Source organism: Pan troglodytes, chromosome 20, assembly GCF_028858775.2.
Source record: "Pan troglodytes isolate AG18354 chromosome 20, NHGRI_mPanTro3-v2.0_pri, whole genome shotgun sequence".
NCBI lineage: Eukaryota > Metazoa > Chordata > Mammalia > Primates > Hominidae > Pan > Pan troglodytes.
In genome coordinates this window covers 43,429,533-43,451,133 of record NC_072418.2, presented here as the reverse complement: position 1 = coordinate 43,451,133, position 21,601 = coordinate 43,429,533, and the positions used below count along the sequence as shown (strand labels likewise).

Here is a 21,601-nt window from a genome sequence, read left to right as displayed (position 1 = left end):
TTTTGCCCAGGCTGGAGTGCAGTGGCACAATCTTGGTTCACTGCAACCTCCGCCTTGCGGTTTCAAGCGATTCTCCTGCCTCAGCCTCCCGAGTAGCTGGGATTACAGGCGCCTGCCATCACGACCAGCTAATTTTTGTATTTTTAGTAGAGACAGGGTTTCACCAAGTTGGCCAGGCTGGTCTCGAACTCCTGACCTCGTGATCCGCCTGCCTTGGCCTCCCAAAGTGCTGGGATTACAGGCATGAGCCACTGTGCCCAGCCTATTTTCTTTTTTAAAATTGTGAAACATAAGCTATTTTCAGAGAAGTATAGAAAATATCTCGGTGTAGGTTGAGAAATAATTATAAAGCAAACACAGCCGTCACCAGTTTCATTACCTTTTAAAAAATCAGGGGCGCGCATTACTCTTTTTTGAAAAAGAAGAAAAAGAAAACTCTCAGAGCTAGGTGCTCCCCTTACTCCAAGATCCAACCTAGATTTGTAGGGATAACTTGCAAACTCCTCCCTACCAATGTCAGATCCCAGATTGGCGAGGGTAGAACATGCTAGATCCCCTCTTTTCATGGCAGGAAGACAAATGGGGATGCCTAAAAAGGATCTAGCAGGTCGGGTGTGGTGGCTCACGCCTGTAATCTCAGCACTTTGGGAGGCCGAGGTGGGTGGATCACCTGAGGTTAGGAGTTCAAGACCAGCCTGGCCAATGTGGTGAAACCCTGTCTCTACCAAAAATGTAAAAATTAGCTGGGCGTGGTGGCGGGCGCTTGTAATCCCAGCTACTCGGGAGACTGAGGCAGGAGAATTGCTTGAACCTGGGAGGCAGAGGTTGCAGTGAGCTGAGATTGCGCCACTGCACTCCAGCCTGGGTTAAAACAGAGCGAGACTCCGTCTCAAACAAACAAACAAACAAAAAAATCTAGCAAGAAACAGCAACAGACTAAGGTTATTTGAAACTCCAGAGGTCACTAGGAGAAGCAGAAGATAACATCAGTTTTAGAGGCGGTTGACCACAGCATTGTGGGTGGAGGAGGCAGGAGGGAGTGCAGGAAATGCTTGTCTTCAGTTTTCTTTGAAGGCCTTGGTGAGACATATTTTTATTGAAGAATATGGAGTTGGAACAGCAGGCAATGTGAAATTAGGGAAGCCAAGATGAAGAAAAACAAAACCGAAGGCGAGGTGGGGCATGGAGATCTGAAGTAACAGGACTGGCAGCGTCAGGGCTGGAGAACTGGGATGGTCACTAATAAACCAAAAATAAGGAGAAAGGCCTGGCACTGTGGCTCACACCTGTAATCTCAGCACTTTGGGAGGCTGAGGTGAGAGGACTACTTGAGCCCAGGAGTTCCAGACTAGCCTCGGCAACATAGCAAGGCCCAGTCTCTACAAGAAAATAAAAAATAAAAACAAAAACAAAATAAAAATAGGAAGAAAATAGATGGACTTCATTCAAATTGTCAGTGATGTTTTGGCTTCCAAATTGTACAGTGATTACAGGTCTGTAATGATTAGTTTAATTTTAACTTTTGATGTTTTAATTGTATTATTTTTCTTATTGTGTTAACTTTTGATTAAAAAGTAAACTAATATTGGAGGGCCAGGCACGGTGGTTTACACGTGTAATCCCAGCACTTTGGGAGGCCAAGGTGGGAGGATTGCTTGAGCCCAGGAGTTTGAGACCAGCCTGGGCAACACAGTGAGACCTAATCTCTACAACAAATGAAAGAAAATTAGCCTGGTATGATGGTGTGGATGTGTAGTTCCAACTATGTGGAAGGCTGAGGCAGGAGAATTGCTGGAATCTGGGAGGTGGAGGCTGCAGTGAGCAGTGATCGCACCACCTCACTCCAGCCCAGCTGACAGAGTGAGAGCCTGTCTCATAAAAAACAAACAAATAAAAACTAGTACTGGAGAAGCGATTTAGATTGGATGAGACTGGCAAGACAATACAGTAAGTGCTAGAGCCAGATACCTGTGTTTGAATCTGAGCTTCAGCACTTAGTGACTGTTTGACCTTGGAGAAGTGACAACACCTCTGTGCTCTTGGTTTCTCCATCTGCAAAATGGGCATGGTAACAATAGCATTTGCTGTTCGTTAATTTTATACACATTTACTGGTTGCCTTGTGTGCATCAGGTATTGTTTTAGGCACTGGGGATACAGCTGTGAACAAAATAGACACGAGGGAAAAACAGAGGCCAGGCGCGGTGGCTCACGCCTGTAATGCCAGCACTTTGGGAGGCCGATGTGGGTGGATCACCTGAGGTCTGGCATTCGAGACCAGCCTGGCCAACATGGTGAAATCCCATCTCTACTAAAAATACAAAAATTAGCCGGGCGTGGTGGAGGGCACCTGTAATCTCAGCTACTCAGGAGGCTGAGGTGGGCGAATTGCTTGAACCAGAGAGGTGGAGCTTGCAGTGAGTTGGCGCCACTGCACTCCAGCGTGGGCGACAAAGGAAACTCCGTCTCAAAAAATAAAAAAAAAAGGGGATAATAAACAAGATAATAAATAAATGATATAATGTTAGAAGGTAGTAAGTGCCATAGAGGATCAGGGAAGGGGGTGGGGGTGGAATCGTTTGTGATATTTAATAAGGAGGTCAGAAAAGGCCTCACTGAGAAGGGGATACCTGAAGAAAAACTTCAAGGTGGGGTGAGATGGACATCTGTGGGAAAAATGATCAGTACAAAGGCCCCGAGGGAGGAACGTGCCTGGTGTGGATGGAGAAGAGTGAGGATGCCAGTGTGTCTGCAGTGAAGTGGGCTGGGGGGAGTGGGAGAGGAGATGTCACAGAGGTGATAGGGCCAGATCCTGCAGGGCTGCCTGGACTGTGATGAGTAGAACAGGGTCACGTGTGGGTTCCCAGCAGGGAAGGACGATGTGATCTGCTTCAGATTTTTTTAAGAGATGGGGATCTCCACTGGGCGTGATGGCTCATGCCTGTAATCCCAGCACTTTGGGAGGCCAAGGTGGGTGGATCACCTGAGGTTGGGAGTTCGAGACCAGCCTGACCAACATGGAGAAACCCTGTCTCTACTAAAAATACAAAATTAGCTGGGCATGGTGGCACATGCCTGTAATCCCAGCTACTCGGGATTGCTGAGGCAGGAGAATCGCTTGAACCCAGGAGGAGGAAGTTATAGTGAGCCAAGATTGCGCCATTGCACTCCAGCCTGAGTAACAAGAACGAAACTCCGTCTCGAAAAAAAAAAGAGATGAGGATCTCCCTATGCTGCCCAGGCTACTCTTGAACTCCTGGCCTCAGGCGACCCTCCTGCCTTGGCCTCGCACAGTGCGGGGATTTCAGGCATGAGCCACTTCGCTGGGCTTCAGTTGGATTTTGTAGTGGGTTGAATGGTGGCCTCAAAAAAGATATGTCCCACGCAAGCATAATCCCCGGAACTTACGTGCATGTGACCTTATTTGGAAAAAGGATCTTTGCAATTGTAATCAGATTTAGGATCTTGAGATGAGATCATCCTGGACTATCTGGATGGGCCCTAAATCCAATCACAACTGTCCTCAGAGATAGGACAGGCAGAAGGTCATGTGAACAGGGAGGCTGACATTAGGGTGATGTGGCCATAAACCCAGCAATGCCTGGAGCCACTAGAAGCTGGGAGAGGTGAGGAATGGAATCTCCCCTCCAGCTTCTGGAGGCGCATGGCCCTGCTACACCTTGAGTTTGGACTTCGGCTCCAAAACTGAGAGAATGAATTTGTTGTCTTTTTTTTTTTTTTTTTAAGATGGAGTCTCGCTCTGTTATCCAGGCTGGAGTGCAGTGGCGCAACCTCAAATGATCGACTGTCTCGGCCTCCCAAAGTGCTGGGATTACAGGCAGGAGCCACTGCGCCTGGCCATACATTCTGTTGTGTTAAGCCACCAACTTGGTGGCAATTTGTTACAGCAGCCCGAAGAAACAAACACAGGTGTTACAGGATCCCCTGGCGGCTGTGTGTGGGGAACAGACTGGGGCAGGGCAAGGGAGCCCAGGGAGGAGGCTGCTGGGAGCATCCAGACAGGAGCCAAGGGTAGACAGGACCAGGGTGTGGTCAGCCAAGTGTCGAAGAAAGGGCGGGGTCTGGATGCATTTTGAAGGTGGAGGGGATGGCATTTCTAGGCTGGATGTGGGTTTGAGAGCAGTAAAGGAGTGAGGGATGACTGAGTTTTGGCCGCAGCAACTGCAAGGATTGGAGGTGTCAATAGCTGATTGGGCAAGACAGGGAGGCACAAGTTTGGGGAAAAGACCAGGAGTTTGGTTTTGAACATACAACATTTGAGATGTCTAAAATCTGACTGACTCCTCTGAACTAAAGGAGTCAACAGGCTGGGAAAGGTGGCTCACACCTGTAATCCCTGCACTCCGGGAGGCTAAGGTTGGGGGTGGATTGCGTGAGGCCAGGAGTTCAAGACCAGCCTACACAACACAGCAGGACTCATCTCTACAAAAAGTAAAGTTTTAAAAAAGGAATTAGCACACATATAATGTGCGTAGAAGAGCCCCTGACATGCAGGAGGCTCTCAGCAAAGGTGACTGTCAAGGCTCCTAACAGCTCCCCACGCAAAGGCATCCCCCATCCCACCCCCAGAGACAAGACGGTTGCTTTTCATTGTAGGTCTTTACTTACATTGAATTTTTTTAAATGCACATATAACTTCTATGGAAACTAAATTATAAAGAGGATCAGGCTCCTAGCTAGGGTGCCCCATCACCAGATCCTAGCCTCCAGAGGACTGTGGTCTCAGCGGGAGAAGGAAATCAGGCCCCCTCCCTGCTCAGATCCTTGTGGGAGCAGGGCAGGGTGAAACTGAAGGTGGGCACGGGCAGCCGGATGCTGGAGTTCCTCCTCAGCCCATCTCAATGCCTGTATTCTCAGGACCCTAGAACATCCATGGGGCTCCCAGCACGCCCCATCCAGGTTGGTACTTATGCTTTGCCTCCTTGCTGGTATGACATGAAATGAAATCAGGTCTCGGTCGGGCGCAGTGGCTCACACCTGTAATCCAGCACTTTGGGAGGCTGAGGTGGGCAAATCACCTGAGGTCGGGAGTTCAAGACCAGCCTGACCAACATGGTGAAACCCCGTCTCTACTAAAAATACAAAATTAGCCGGGCATGGTGGCGCATGCCTGTAATCCCAGCTACTCAGGAGGCTGAGGCAGGAGAATCGCTTGAACCTGGGAGGCGGAGGTTGCAGTGAGCCAAGATTGCGCCATTGTACTCCAGCCTGGGCAACAAGAGCAAAACTCTGTCTCAAAAAAAAACCAAAAAACAAAAAAGAGATCAGGTCTCATCTGGGAGAGGGCACTGCCAGGAAGCGTGCTCTCTCCCAGCCCACAGAATACCCCCTAGTCCCCTTGCCTTGTGGTCCTGCCCCCCTTGGAGTATGACACCATAGCCCACAAAAAGGAGGAAGTAAAACCCACTGGGTCACAGATCCCTGAACACCCCACCCCCAGGGGAGGGTGGCAGTGAGAGATTTGATTCCTCCTCTACAGCAGCCCTTTAAATTGGAGAGCTCATGGTTCAGATCACACCTCTGCCACTTTCTTGCTGAGTGATGCTGAGCATGGGGCTTTACTTCTGAGCCCTGCTGGCCTCATCTATAAACCAGTATTAGCCATATTGGCAGGGCGCAGTGGCTTATGCCTATAATCCCAGCACTTTGGGAGGCCAAGGCGGGAGGATGGCTTGAGCTCAGGAGTTTGAGACCAGTTGGGGCAACAAGGTGTGACCCCATCTCTACAAAAACTTAAAAAATTGGCTAGGCGGCTGGGCACAGTGGCTCATGCCTGTAATCCCAGCACTTTGGGAGGCCAAGATGGGTGGATCACCTGAGGTCAGGAGTTTGAGACCAGCCTGGCCAACATGGTGAAATCTCGTCTCTACCAAAAATACAAAAATTAGCCTGGCATGGTGGCAGGCTACTCGGGAGGCTGAGGTCCAAGAATCGCTTGAACCTGGGAGGCACAGGTTGCAGTGAGCCGAGATTGCGTCATTGCATGCCAGTCTGGGCAACAAGAGCGAAACTCCATCTCAAAAACAAACAAACAAAAAGATAATTGGCTAGGTGTGGTAGCCCATGCCTACTCCTGTGGTCCCAGCCACTTGGGAGGCTGAGGTGGGACCACTGCTTGAGTCCAGGAGGTCGAGGCTGCAGTGAGCCGTGATTGTGCCACTGCACTCCAGCCTGGGCGACAGAGCAAGACACGGTCTCAAAACAACAAATGAAATGGGTATCATCTTATATGCACTGGAGGGTGGTGGCTGGGGGTTCTCTGAATGGTTAAGGAGGTGGGTCTCAGAGTCCCACAGCTCAGACTTCAGATCTCAGCTCTGTGGAACTGGGAAAAGAGGTTCCCTTCTCTAAGCCACACTTTCATTCTCTGAACAATGTGGAGATTAATAATACCAACCTCACATTTGTTGGGAAGTCAATGAGATCATCCATGGAAGGCAGGAAGCACAGTAAGCCCTTGAAACGTGCTAGTTGGTGAGATCTGTGTACGCCCTCGTATCTTGTATACACTTTAATCACACATAATCAACATATGTGTCCCTTGCTATGTCCGTGTCTGATTTATTCCTCTAGCTCTAGGGCCCAGACCATTGTAATTGCTCAAAAAATATTGAAAGCAGAAGAAATGGAGCAGCAGAATAGAAAAATTTGAGAGGAGATTATTTTAGATGTCTCTCTATACCTAGTGACACTTTTATACACAATGATAACCAGCTGGTATCAGTTCTAAGCCCAGAGCGTATAGGGTGGGTGCAGACAATGGCATCTCAACCTGAGATTCACGCTGAGAGGGTGGGGAAAAAGTCAAGGCTGATTCAAGCCATCTGAGAATGCAGAGTGTGCTTCTGAAGCCTACATACAGGAAACATGAGGCAGATCACACCACAGGAGACATTTACAAATCCACAGGCTGGCCAGGAGCAGTAGCTCACATCTGTAATTCCAGCACTTTGGTAGGCTGAAGTGGGAGGATCGCTTGAGCCCAGCAGTTCGAGACTAGCCTGGGCAACAGAGCGAGACCCCTGTCTCTAATTTTAAAAATAACAAAATAAAATAAAATTCACGGGGCTTCCAAATGGTTTAAAACAGAAATGTTCTCATGTTTAATGGTGCTGATTTTCACTAGATGGTACAGACCTCTTTGGACTAAACCATCAATTGTTTCTGACCTCTTTGGACTGAACCATCAATTGTCTACAGAAAACAGAACGGAACACTGGTTTTGCAAACTGATTTTTCATTTTCAGCAGTTAGATCTTTTATTTCAACGGACCCTTTAAAATAAGTGCCCCTCCTAGGGAGAGAAGTCAGTCAGTCTAAAAAACAATTAAATAGGTCCAAAAAGCATCATGAATGATAAACACTTCTGAACTGGAACTTAAAAACCCTAAGTTGTCTCACTCCTGCTCAAAATCCTTCTGTGGCTCCCCATTGCCCCCAGGACAAAGTACAAACTTCTTACCATGTCCTATAGAGCCCTACATGGACAGGCCCCTGTGGACCTTCCCCCATCATTACAGCTTCAGTTCCCTCTTTCTCAACCCAAAGCTCTGTCTTGTTTCCTCCTTTCCCCTGACTCCAGCTCTAGAGGTTCCAGGGCCCCCCAGATACCTCCTTCAAGGTGTCCCCAGACTCCCACACCTACTATGTCCCCAACTGTCCTTACCATCTTCCTGCCCCAGGTCCCCATTTCAAGAAGAGCTGTTGAACCCATCCTTCAGGTCTCAGCCTTGGTGCCTCCTCCTCCAGAAAGCTCTCCTTGACTACCCCCAGCCCTGGGCCTTGTCCTGGACCCCAACAATTTGTCGACTTGGTCCTGTGAGGGTCTCTCCAATTCACCCTCCCCCACAAGCTCTGACTTAGTCTCTCCCACCTGGGTCCCCACTCCAGCCACCTCCCTTGGCTTCCAGACTCCACTCAATCCTTGCAATCCCACCTCCACATGAATTTGACACATCCCTCTCCTGCTCAAAAACTCTGTGGCTCCCCGGTGTCCTCAGTACACAGTCTCAGCTCCTCACTGTGGCTGACAGGGCCTTGAATGATCTTCCCTGAATGACCTCTTTGGCCTACTCTCTCACCGTTCTTCCCACCCCAGCCATATTTATGATCTTTCAGTTCCTTGAACCAAAACCACACTTTCATCACCAGACCCTCCCACAGCTGCTTTCCCTGCTGAGCACACCTTGCTCATTTCTGTCCGCTCACATACCACCTCCTCCATGAAGCCCTCTGGGCTCACACAGTCCCCTGGGCCTCCCTTTCCCAGCCCTGATCCCTCTGCCTATGCCTCCTAGGGAGAGAAGACGGTCAGTCTGAAAAACAATTAAATAGGTCCAAGAAAGCATCACGAATGGTGAACACTTCTAAATTGGAACTAGAGAAATCTAAGCTGTCCCACTCCTGCTCAAAATCAGTGCTGTGATTAGCTGGCAGTGCTTGCTGCTGGCAGTGCCTAATGATGGGTTCGTCTCTCCTATTTGACTGGGAGACCTATGACAGCAGGGCCAGGCTATCTAACTCACTGCCATGTCCCCAGTACCATGGAGCATAGGAAAGTGCATAGCAGGTGCTCAGTGGCCAGTTAATTAATCTATTAATTCAACTAATATTTAATCAATAATGACTTGCTGACAAGCCCTGCTCCAGAAACTGAGATTGCAGGAAAAAAAAAAAAAAGGAGCCGGCACGGTGGCTCACACCTGTAATCCAAGCACTGTGGGAGGCTGAGGCAGGCAGATCATCTGAGGTTGGCAGTTCGAGACCAGCCTGGCCAACATGGAGAAACCCGTCTCTACTAAAAATACAAAATCAGCCAGGCCCTGGTGGCGCATGCCTGTAGTCCCAGCTACTTGGGAGGGTGAGGCAGGAGAATCGCTTGAACCTGGGAGGCAGAGGTTGCGGTGAGCTGAGATCACGCCACTGCACTTCAGCCTGGGTAACAAGAGCGAAACTCTGTCTCAAAAAAAACAAAAAACAAAAAAAAAAAAAGGAAAAAAAATCTTCTTAAAGATGTTATTCTACTAAGGGAGTGAGGGAGTGAAAATAAATGAGTGAAATACATGGAATGTGCCTTGGAAAAAAATAAAGCAGGGGAGGGAGACAGTGGCATCACAACTGCCAAAGGCTTATGTCCCAGTTCAAAAATAACAACAGGGTCGGGCATGGTGGCTCATGCTTGTAATCCAAGCACTTTGGGAGGCCGAGGTGGGTGCATCACTTGAGGTAAGGAGTTCGAGACCAGCCTGGCCAACATGGTGAAACCCCATCTGTACTAAAAATACAAAAATTAGCAGGGCGTGTTGGTGTGCATCTATAGTCCCAGCTACTTGAGGGGGCTGAGGCATGAGAATCGCTTGAACCTGGGAGGCGGAGGTTGCAGTGAGCTGAGATCATGCCACTGCACTGTAGCCTGGGCGACAGAGTGAGACTCAGTCTCAAAACAACAACACAAAAACAAAAATAACACAGCCGGGCACGATGGCTCACACCTGTAATCCCAGCACTTTGGGAGGCTGAGGCAGGTGGATCACTTGAGGTCAGGAGCTCGAGACCAGCCTGGCCAACATGGCGAAACCCTGTCTCTGTTAAAAATACAAAAATTAGCAGGGCGTGGTGGTACACACTTGTAATTCCAGGTACTTGGGAGGCTGAGGCAGGAGAACTACTGGAACCCGGGAGGCAGAGGTTGTAGTGAACTGAGCTTGCACCACTGCACGCCAGCCTGGGTGACACAAGACAGTGTCTCAATGAAAAATAAAATAATAATAATAACATGGCTGGGCACAGTGGCTCACTCACACCTGTCATTCCAGCACTTTAGGAGGCCAAAGCAGGAAGATTACTTAAGCCCAGGAGTTTGAGACCTGGGCAGCCTGGGCAACAAAGTGAGATCTTGTCTCTACAGAAAAATAAAAAGCCTAGGCCAGGCGTGGTGGCTCACGCCTGTAATCCCAGCACTTTGGGAGGCCGAGGCAGTCAGATCACGAGGTCAGGAGTTTGAGACCAGCCTGACCAACATGGTGAAACCCCGTCTCTACTAAAAATACAAAAATTAGCCGGGCCTGGTGGCATGTGCCTGTAATCCTAGCTACTCAGGAGGCTGAGGCAGGGGAATCGCTTGACCCCAGAAGGTGGAGGTTGCGGTGAGCCGAGATCGCGCCACTGCACTCCAGCCTGGGCAACAGAGTGAGACTCTGTCTCAAAAAAAAAAAAAAAAAAAAAAAGGCTAAAAAATAGCTGGGGATGGTGGTATGCGCCTGTAGCCCTAGCTACATGGGAGGCTGAAGCAAGAGGATGGCTTGAGCCTGGGAGCTTGGTCTGCAGTTAGCCATGACTGCACCACTGCACTCCAGCCTGGGTGAGAGAGCAAGACCCTGTCTCAAAAAAATAAAGAAAGAAAAATAATAACATGGTAGGGCCGGGTGTGGTGGCTCACGCCTGTAATCCCAGCACTTTGGGCGGCCAAGGCGGGCGGATCATGAGGTCAGGAGATTGAGACCATCCTGGTTAACACAGTGAAACCCCATCTCTACTAAAAATACAAAAAATTAGCCAGGCGTGGTGGCGGGCACCTGTAGTCCCAGCTACTCGGGAGGCTGAGGCAGGATGATGTGAACCTGGGAGGCAGAGCTTGAAGTGAGCTGAGATCACACCACTGCACTCCAGCCTGGGTGACAGAGCAAGACTCCATCTCAAATAAAAAAAAAGAAAAGAAAAGAAAAGAAAAATAATAACATGGTAAGTTTAGGGCAAAGCAGTGTTACCATCTCTGTTTTTCAGATGAGGTGGCAGGGCTCAGGGAAATTACCTGCTTAGGTTGCACAGCATTGGTTTGTCAGTTGGAAATTTGTTTGTTTTTTGAGATGGTGTCTCACTCTGTCACCAAGACTGGAGTGCAGTGGCAGGATCTCGGCTCAAAGCAACCTCCATCTTCCAGGTTCAAGTGATTCTCATGTCTCAACCTCCTGAGTAGGTGAGATGACAGGTGCCCGCCACCATACCTGGCTAATTTTTGTATTTTTTGTAAAGACAGTGTTTCACCATATTGGCCAGGCTGGTCTCGAACTCCTGACCTCAAGTGATCTGCCCACCTCAGCCTCCCAAAGTGCTGGGATTATAGGGATCAGCTGGGAATTTGAACCCAGAGCTCAGTTGTATTCCAGGGCAGTACATGGTTGAACTAATTCATGAACAAACAATGCAAAATCTCCCTTCATCACATCAGGCGAGGGACCCTGCGGCTTGAGGGAGGCGTGAGCCTGCAAAAGTGCAGGGTGTGGAGTGAGACAATGGGGCTTCTTGCATTCATTTTTGATTTTTTTTGAGACAGGGTCTCCTCGCTTTGTTGCCCAGGCTGGAATGCAGTGGTGGGAACACATCTCACTGCAGCCTGGAACTCCTGGGCTCAAGTGATCCTCTCGCCTCAGCCTCCTGAGTAGCTGGGACCACAGGTGTGTGCCACCATGCCCAGCTAGTTTTTAATTTTTTTGTAGAGTCGGGATCTCACCACATTGCCCAGGCTGCTATTGAACTGCTGGGCTCAAGTGATCTGCCTACCTCAACCTCTCAAAGTGCTGGGATTACAGGCATAAGCCACTGTGCCTGGCCTCAAAGCACTTAATATATTTGTTTTTTTTTTAAATTGGACTTAATATATTTAATTTTCACAACAGTCCTCTTAAAAATCCCACTTAGGGAATTAAGAATCCAGAGAGGTGAAGTCACAGGTATAAAGAGAAATAGGATATGGGGTAAGCCTGGAACTGGACTTTGGTTAAAAAAAGAGAGGAAATGGAGCAAGGATTTGAACCCAAGCTGCCTCAAGCTTCCAGGGACAGATGCCACATGACAGCTGCCTCTCCTGTTGTTTGTTCATCATCTGTAGATCCCCTGCTGCCTGCCCCCCACCGTCTGGGACAGCAGCTGAACCCCGTGGTGGCGCCGGCCTCTCAAAAACTCCATTAGCATTTCCCTAGCCTGCCCTCAAATTTTATGACTATTTATTTATTTATTTGAGATGGAGTCTTGCTCTGTTGCCCAGGCTGGAGTGAAGTGGTGTGATCTCGGCTCACTGCAATCTCTACCTCCCAGGTTCAAGCGATTTTCCTGCCTCAGCCTCCTGAGTAGCTGGGATTACAGGCACCCGCCACAACGCCCAGTTAATTTTATATAATTTTGGTAGAGATGAGGTTTCACCATGTTGGTCAGGGTGGTTTCGAACTCCTGACCTCAAGTGATCCGCCCGCCTCAGCTTCCCAAAGTGCTGGGATTATAGGCGTGAACCACCACGCCCGGTCTCGATCTTTGACAGGGATATTTGAAACTTTCTCCCAACATAAAGGATATGTGAGTGCGGACTGAAGAAGATTCTGGCTCTCTTTCCAATAAGGCTGCCTCTCACTAGTCGATCCTGGGTAGAAGTTCTGGAGCTGCCACAGCTCAGGGTGATGGCTTCATGTCACACTGGACCGCATCCCTCCTCGGCTCCACATCCTCCTGTGGCTCCCACCTCACTTGGAGTAAAAGCCAGCCTTCTGCATGGCTCACAAGGCCTTCCACGATGTGCCCCATCACCCCTCCAACGTCGTCTCTTGCCCCTCTCCTCTCTCACTGACCTCCTTGCTATTCCTTAAATATTCCAAGCTTGCTCCTACCGCAAGACTTTTGCTTTTGCTGTTCTCTTTGCCCAGCATGCTGTTCCCCCAGAGGGCCATGTCACTCTTTCTCTCTCTCTCTCTCTTTTTTTTGAGACAGAATCTCGCTGTCGCCCAGACTGGAGTGCAATGGCGCAATCTTAGTTCACTGCAACCTCCGCCTCCCGGGTTCAAGCGATTCTCCTGCCTCAGCCTCCTGAATAGCTGGGATTACAGGTGTCTGCCACTATGCCTGCCTAATTTTTTGTAATTTTAGTAGAGACGAGGTTTCACCATGTTAGTCAGGCTGGTCTCGAACTCCTGACCTCAGGTGATCTGCCAGCCTTGGCCTCCCAAAGTGCTGGGATTATAGGCATGAGCCACTACGCCTGGCCGTTTTTTTTTTTTTTTTTTTGAGACAGGGTCTCCCTCTGTTGCCCAGGCTGGAGTGTATTGGCAAAATCATGGCTCACTGCAGCCTCGAACTCCCAGGCTCAAGCGATCCCCCCACCTCTCAGCCTCCCAGGTAGCTGGGACCACAGGCGCACACCACCATACCTGGCTAATTTTTGTAGAGATGGGGTTTCGCTATGTTGCCCAGGCTGATCTCAAACTCCTGAGCTCCAGCGATCCACCTTCCTCAGCCTCCCAAAGTGCTGTGATCACAGGCGTGAGCCACCGTGCCCAGCCCTACTCTCTCTTCTCCTTCAAGTCTTTGTTTCAAATGTCACCTTCTCAGAAAGCTTTCCCTGACCACCCTATTTAAAACTATAACCTTGACCCCACATTCCCCATGCCCCTTCTAATACATCCAATAATCTACTTACCTATTTACCCATTGCCTCTTCCCCCCACTAGAGTGTAGTACACAGTCCATAAGGCCAGATTTTTTTTTTTTTTTGAGACGGGGTCTCACTCTGTCACCCAGGCTGGAGTGCAGTGGTGCAATCTCAACTCACTGCAGCCTCCGCCTCCCGGGTTCAAGCAATCCTCTCACCTCAGCCTCCCGAGTTGCTCAGATTATAGGGGCGTGCCACCATGCCTGGCTAATTTTTGCATTTTTAGTAGAGATGGGGCTTCACCATGTTGTCCAGGCTGGTCTCAAACTCCTGGTCTCAGGTGATCCACCCACTTCACCTCCCAAAGTGCTTGGATTACAGGTGTGAGCCATTGCGCCAGGCCGAGATATTTTTGTCTGTATTGTTCATTGAGGTATCCCCAGTGTCTAGCAGTGTTGGGCACATATATAGTACATGCTTAAGAATTATGTGCGGAATGATTAATTTGTGTTTTCATTCCCATATTGCAGATGCAGTAACTGAGGCACTGGGAGGTTAAGCTAGTTGCCCAAGATCATGCAGTTTGTTTGTTTGTTTTTTTTTTTTTTGAGACGGAGTCTCGCTCTTGTTGCCCAGGCTACAGTGCAATGGCATGATCTAGGCTCACTGCAACCTCCGCCTCTCGGATTCGAACGATTCTCCTGTCTCAGCCTCCCGAGTAGCTGGGATTACAGGCATGTGCCACCATGACTGGCTAATTTTGTATTTTTAATAGAGATGGGGTTTCTCCATGTTGGTCAGGCTGGTCTCGAACTTCCGACCTGAGGTGATCCGCCCGCCTCGGCCTCCCAAAGTGCTGGGATTACAGGCGTGAGCCACCGCGCCTGGCCTATTATTATTATTATTTTTTGAGACGGAGTCTCACTCTTGTTGCCCAGGCTGCAGTGCAATGGCGCGATCTCGGCTCACTGCAACCTCCACCTCCCTGGTTCAAGCCATTCTCCTGCCTCAGCCTCCCGAGTAGCTGGGATTATAGGCATGCACCACCACGCCCGGCTAATTTTGTATTTTTAGTAGAGACGGGGTTTCTCCTTGTTGATCAGGCTGGTCTCGAACTCCCGACATCAGGTGATCCGCCCACCTTGGCCTCCCAAAGTGCTGGGATTACAGGCATGAGCCACCGCACCCGGCCGAGGGTGACATGGTTAATAACAATATTAGCCAAAAACACCATGTCAAGCTGAGCCTACCACAAGAATAAACTCACAGAATCGTCACACTCAGCCCTGATGTGGATGTCCCCGTGTGCATTTTGCAGATGAAGTTGGGATTGGAAAGGTGCCATAAGGCAGTCAAGGTATCCAGAGGTGTAGTGGTGGGGCTGGGATTCTGACACACCCCAGGTAATGGGCTGCAGTACCCCGTATGTTATGTGAGATGTGACACGGGGAAATGACGAAGACACGGAGGGAAGAAAAATAACTGTAAGGCTGGGTGGCTCCTTATGGGGAAAACTGGAAACATGAGGAGTGGATGGTGACTGGTCAGAGGAACAGTGATGCCAAAGGAGGGACAAAGACATAAGGGGTAATGATGACATAAGAGTTGCATTAGCGCGATTTAAGAAGAGCGATGGGGACAGTAGCCATGCGAAGGTGACTTGGGGGTGTGATGAGGGTTTAAGAGAAATGAGGATTTTATAAAGGAGAAATGGCAACAAAAGCAGGATGCAGGTAACATATGGCGATGACGAATTTAAAGGGAGCGATTACGACCTATGGTGGCAAAGAGGGCTTAAGGGGAACGAAAGCGAGTTAAGGGCGTTGATGACAACAAGAGGAGTTGTGAGGATTTAAAGAGGGTGATGGCGACAGAAGGAGTTGTGAGGATTTAAGTGGGATGAGACAGAAGGAGGAATGGTGACATAAAGAGACCGAGGACGACATAAATTATAGCGTGGAAGACAACGCTATAATTATATATATTATATTCCATATTATATATATTATATTCCATGCATTATAGCGTGGAAGACAACACGAGGAGGGTAGCCGAGGCGCCGCGCCCCCAGATCGCACAGTACCTGCACTCCACGTCTCCCACTCCGAGACCCAGCCCCACACGCACCTTCCAGGCTGTACCCCCGCCTGACGGCCCCTCCTAGCCGCGCGCAGGCGCACTACGGCTAGACTGCAGGCCGGCGGGGGCCAGGCATGCGCCTTTCTCATTGGCCGCGCGGCTAGCTAGCTTCGGGCGGAGGGGAGCGCCGGGCCGACGGTGGGCGGTCACGTGACGGTTACGACTGCACTCTCGCTGGTGTCGGTGGGCGGTCACGTGATGGTTATGGCCGCACTCTCGCTGGTGGCGGCCTGTTGGGGTAGAGCGGCCGCGGACGAGTCAGTTCAGCTTCCGGCGGTGAGAGGATGCTTCCGGGGCGGGCAGCCCGGGCCGGGGGAGGAGTGTCTGACAGTTGGCGCCGCCGGGAGGGAGGGCGGGCGGCGCGAGTGGGCGCGGGCCCGGTGGGCCAGGTGAGGCGCGGGCCGGGGGTGGTGGGACTGGGCCGGTTGCGGTAGGGACGGGTGGCGTCCGGGGGTCTGGACTCAGTTCGAGCTCCGTTGTACGGCTTCGGACGTACGATTTGTTTCTTTGAGCCTCAGTTTCCTCCCCTGTGGAATGGGGGTTAGAATCCGACTTTATCACCGGCTTTATAAATGGGAGTGAGAAGTCAGGTCGTGTACGTTGGATCCCTTAGCTCAGCGCCTCCGCATAACGCTCACTTCGTTACTATACTATTATTATTAGTATTGATGTTTGAGCGCTTAGTATGAAAAATTGTTGGGTTTGGAAGCCGTCGAATTTTGGTTCAAGTCCCGCTCCACTGTGCGGCAGTGGGGCCTGTGTCTTCGCTTCCTTGAACCCCGTTTTTTCTCATCTGTACAATGAGAGCAGATAGTCCCAATATCATAGGGTCGTCTTGAGGATTCTGATGAAATCTGTGTGTGTAAAGATTTTAAGCAGAGGGGCTGGCACAGTGAGAGCTCGTGGATTGGGACTATAATGATAATGATTCTGAGAGTCATTGGTGTAGCTGGGAATTCCAGGGAAGCTGGGGGAGAAAGCTCAGAGACAGCAATAGGAAAAACTTAGAATTGGAGCCGGGGAAATCGACATCCTGCCACTTACTATTTGACCAATTTTGCTTAGTCCTGAAGTACTAGTTTTTTTCTTTTTCTTGATAATGACTAGTGCATTTTTTTAACCCAGTAAATTAATTTAAGAAGGCAAATTTGCATTGCTGTCTTCTTCTTTTTTTTTTCTTTGAGACGGAGTTTCGCTCTTGTTGCCCAGGCTGGAGTGCAATGGTGCAATTTTCGTCCCACCGCAACCTCCGCTTCCTGGGTTCAAGGGATTCTCCTGCCTCAACCTCCCGAGTAGCTGGGATTACAGGCATGCGCCACCACGCCCGGCTAATTTTTTTTGTATTTTAGTAGAGACGGGGTTTCTGCATGTTGGTCAGGCTGGTCTCGAACTTCTGACTTCAGGTGATCTGCCCGCCTCTGCCTCCCAAAGTGCTGGGATTACAGGTGTGAGCCACCGTGCCCGGCGCATTGCTGTCTTCAATGGAAAACTAGCATTGCTGGCCATGAGAGGAAGGAAAAGTTCAGGTAAAATACAATGGAAACTGAACAGCCCATTACATTGTACACTGAAATGGAAAGATAATTGAAAAGGAATACTACGTATTCCCTTTGAATAGGGATACTGTTCAGAACCTGTACTGTGTGATTCCCTGTTGTCAGATCCCATGGACCCCCATTAAGTTGTCCTTATACTTGTTCCCAGCTCACACTTTGTATACAACTAGCATTAAGTCAGTGACTGTCCCACTGTTTCCCTAGCTTACTAAAGATTTGTTTTATTTGATGCACACTTAACATCGCACTTAACCACCTGCCGTGCATCTTTGTTCTAAGGACTCTGTTTATTAACTCGTTTAATCCTTGTAACACCTTTAAGAATGGGTCCTTGGCTGGGCGTGGTGGCTCACGCCTGTAATCCTAGCACTTTGGGAGGCCGAGACGGGCGGATCACGAGGTCAGGAGATCGAGACCATCCTGGCTAACACGGTGAAACCCCGTCTCTACTAAAACTACAGAAAATTAGCCGGGCATGGTGGTGGGGGCCTGTAATCCCAGCTACTTGGGAGGCTGAGGCAGGATAATTGCTTGAACCTGGGAGGCAGAGGTTGCAGTGAGACGAGATCATGCCACTGCACTCCAGCCTGGGCGACAGAGTGGGACTTCATCTCAAAAAAAAAAAAGGGTCCTCTTTTTTTTTTTTTTTAAGATGGTGTTTTTTTATTTTTATTATTTATTTATTTATTTATTTGAGACAAGGTCTCGCTCTGTTGCCCAGGCTGGAGTGCAGTGGTGCGATCTTGGATCACTGCAACCTCTGCCTCCCGGGCTTAAGCAATTCTCCTGCCTCAGCCTCCTGAGTAGCTAGGATTACAGGTGCCACCACCACGCCTGGCTAATTTTTGTATTTTTAGTAGAGATGGGGTTTCACTATGTTGGCCAGGCTGGTCTTGAATTCCTGACCTCAGGTTATCCACCTGCCTCAGCCTCCCAAGGTGCTGGCCAAGAATTGGTAATCTTACTTTTTTTTTTTTTTTTTTTTTGAGATGGAGTCTCACTCTGTTGCCCAGGCTGGAGTGTAGTGGTACAGTTTCGGCTCACTGCAACCTCTGCCTCCTGGGTTCAAGTGATTCTCCTGCCTCAGCCTCCCGAGTAGCTGGGATTACAGGTGCCTGCCACCATGCCCAGCTAGTTTTTTGTATTTTTAGTAGAGGCGGAGTTTCGCCATGTTGGCCAGGCTGGTCTCAAACTCCTGACCTTGTGATCCACTGCCTTGGCCTCCCAAAGCGTTGGGATTACAGGCATGAGCCACTGCGCCCAGCAACCTTTCCTTTTTTTTTTTTTTTTTTGAGACAGAGTCTTGCTCTGTTGCCCAGGCTGGAGTGAAGTGGCGTAATCTTGGCTCACTGCAACCTCTCCCCCCCTACCCCGGGTTGAAGCGATTCTCCCACCTTAGCCTACTGAGTAGCTTGGATTACAGGCATACACCACCATGCCTGGCTAATTTTTGTATTTTTAGTAGAGATGGGGTTTCACCATATTGGCCAGGCTGGTCTCGAACTCCTGACCTCAGGTGATCCACCCGCCTCAGCCTCCCAAAGTGCTGTGATTACAGGCGTGAGCCACCACACCCAGTTTTTTTTTTTTTTTTTTTTTTAACAGTGACAGGGTCTCGCTATATTGCCCAGGCTGGCCTCAAAATCCTGGGTTCCAGAGATCCTCCTGCTTCGGCCTCCTAAAGTGCTGGGACTACAGGTGTGAGTTACCGTACCCGGCCTTACCATTCTTATTGTGCAGTTGAGGGAAGTGAGGTCAGAAAGGTTAAGCTACTTGTCCAGAGTCAGGATTAGGACGTGGTAAAATTGGGATTTGGATACAGGTCTTCTAAGGGCTTAGCACATGGAGTCTGGTATGTGGTAATCCCTTGAGTTTTGGGAGCTGCTGTCTTTAAAATCACTATTATAATTTTCACTATTCGGAAAGTCAGTGCTGGAGATGGGCTTTTAAGATTGTGGAGAGAGGAAATTTAATTCAGTAGGGTCTGTAGCACTTGGGGGAGAATACCAGTACTTAAAGGATTCTGGTTAGCATTAACTGAGACATTGAAAAACAGACCATAGTACCTGGCTGGTAGTAATCCCTCAATCAGCATGAACCATAGCCATTGGACTGCCTGGGGTCCAAGTCCTGCTGCTTCCTTTACTTGCTATATGATCTTGAACTCCTAGGCTCAAGGGATCCTCCTGCCCCTAAAGTGCTGGGATGACAGGCCTGAGCCACTGTGCCCAGCCTTTTGCTGTGTGATCTTGGACCTGCCATTCTCATCTGTAACTTTCCGAGGGTGGTTGTGAGGAGTGACTGAGATGTGTATATGCTCAGTTCCTGGTACATAGTAAGCACTCAATGGGACCTATTCCCTGGACATCAGAATCAGGAAGAACTTGTTTTTGAATTCCAGTAAGGTCAGTTGCTAGATGTGCCATTTGACAAACGACTGCACCTCAATGAGTCGGGGTTTTTTCATCGATAAAAACAGGGCTAATAATAGTCCTCAGTCGCTGAGCTGTTGGGATGCATCTGCATGATGCTTGGCGCTGGTCCTGATGCACAGTTAGTGCTTGGTTTGTGAGATGTTCTGTCTGACTTACTGAGACCTCTCCGTGCTGTTCTTTGAGAGATGCATGTTGTACTGTATTTTATTTTATTATTATTTTTTGAGACAGAGTCTCACTCTGTCACTCAGGCTAGAGTGCAGTGGTGTGATCTCGGCTCACTGCAACCTCTGCCTCCCGGGTTCAAGCGATTCTCCTGCCTCAGCCTGCCGAGTAGCTGGGATTACAGGCGCCCACCACCACGCCCGACTAATTTTCGTATTTTTAGTAGAGATGGGGTTTCACCATGTTGGCCAGGCTGGTCTCAAACTCCTGACCTCAGGTGATCCACCTGCCTCGACCTCCCAAAGTGCTGGGATTACAGGCATGAGCCACTGCTCCTGGCCTGTATTGTCTTTGGCCAGTGGTAAAATTCAGGAGGGAAATTGGATCTAAGAGTGTTGAGTACAGGACAGAGTGATGTCTGTGGTCATACTCATCAATAAGAGATTGAGCAGAAGGCCAGGTGCCTGTAATCCCAGCACTTTGGGAAACTGATGTGGGCAGATCACTTGAGGTCAGGAGTTCGAGACTAGCCTGGCCAACATGGTGAAACCCCATCTGTACTAAAAATACAAAAATTAGCTGGGTGTGGTGGCGAGTGCCTGTGGTCCCAGCTGCGCGGGAGGCTGAGGCAGGAGAACCGCTTGAACCCAGGAGGCGAAGGTTGCAGTGAGCCGAGATCACGCCACTGCACTCCAGCCTGGGCGACAGAGCAATACTTTGTCTCAAAAAAAAAAAAAAAAAAAAATTGAGCAGAAGCCAGAGAAGGGCAAGATTAACCCTAGTGAGGATAGAGAAGAGAGTCTCATATGTGGGGACTTAGGGAAAGTGTCACAAAGTAGATGGCAGTGGAGCAGAAGGAAGGATAGGTTGCCAGGAGGAGACAGGCATTCCAGGCACAGGTGACATCCTCTAAAAACTGGGAGGCCGGCAAAGCACCTGTGTGGGGAAGGAGGCCTGGAGGATGAGACCAGGCACAACACCTCCAGGGTGCTTAGTAGGCACCAAGCACTGTCTCAAGTGCTTTTATTCATAGAAACTCATCCAGCCCTTATAGCAGTCCTCTAAGGTAAGTCATGTTTGCACCCTCCGAATTCACAAATGGGGACACCGCGGCCTGACTGTTGAAGTCACTTGCCGAGATCACACAGCTAATAAGTGGTAGAGCTGGATTTGAACTGTACAGTCTGGTTGCAGAGTTGTTACTCTTGACCACTTCATTATACCATCAAAATCTGTTAGGGGATGGGACAGGTCATATGGGGTGGTAAACAGGAAGGTTCTGGGACAGAGGGCTTCTGCACCCCATGCAGGGGTGAGGGAGGATCAGTATTGGGGGCTGCGGTAGATAGAAGGGAGCAGAGTGAGGGAAGAGGGCAGAGGAGCCGGGTCAGGGAAGAGGCAGAGGGCTAAGTAGGAAGGAAGTTTGGGCCAGGGCAGTGTGGGCCCCGTGATTCTGGAGTTGCATAGCGTTGAATCAGCACATGAAAAAGTTATTTCCTTTAGTTCCCATTCAACACTGCTTTTAACGGAGACAGTCTCCATTGGTGCTAATATGTCCTTAACACCACCTTTTTACCATCTGCTAATGTAAGGGAAAATTGGTTTTCCATGTCTTCTCTGGGACGTCTCATGATCAGGTCGCCACTTCTGTGACCTGTCTCCTCCCAGTGTCCTCCCTGCTCGCTCCACTGCAGCCACACTGGCTCCTTGCTTTCCCTCCAGCATGCCAGATGAGCCACTGGCTCAGGGCGCTGGACTTGCTGTAGCTTCTTCTGGAACACTTTTTCTCTGTAAAACCACATGGCTCATTGCTTCCCTCCCTTTAGGTCTCTAAATGTTGCTTTAGGTCTTCCCTGATCACTCTGCTGAAAA

General features: G+C 49.5%; 2 protein-coding genes across 27 annotated transcripts in view; one reads left to right on the top strand and one right to left on the bottom strand.

Annotated features, from left to right (window-relative positions):
* PLD3 (phospholipase D family member 3) overlaps positions 1–15,833 on the bottom strand; it is a 29,879-nt gene extending 14,046 nt beyond the window's left edge. For 3 of the 19 annotated variants that reach the window (XM_016935984.3, XM_016935983.4, XM_063800753.1), the window contains exon 1: positions 15,518–15,627. The gene's annotated coding sequence lies outside the window, so the exon portion shown is untranslated. Of the gene's footprint in view, positions 1–15,517 lie in introns of all 19 variants that reach the window. The other 16 variants (XM_063800750.1, XM_016935988.3, XM_054674201.2 and 13 more) reach the window with 14 other exon arrangements.
* The window catches only part of AKT2 (AKT serine/threonine kinase 2), a 117,786-nt gene continuing 111,939 nt past the window's right edge, over positions 15,755–21,601 (top strand). For 3 of the 8 annotated variants that reach the window (XM_024351378.3, XM_054674199.1, XM_024351377.3), the window contains exon 1: positions 15,755–15,849. In XM_024351378.3, the coding sequence (XP_024207146.2) occupies positions 15,772–15,849 (78 nt within the window). In that variant the 5' untranslated portion in view covers positions 15,755–15,771. The other 5 variants (XM_054674197.2, XM_063800738.1, XM_024351374.3 and 2 more) reach the window with 5 other exon arrangements.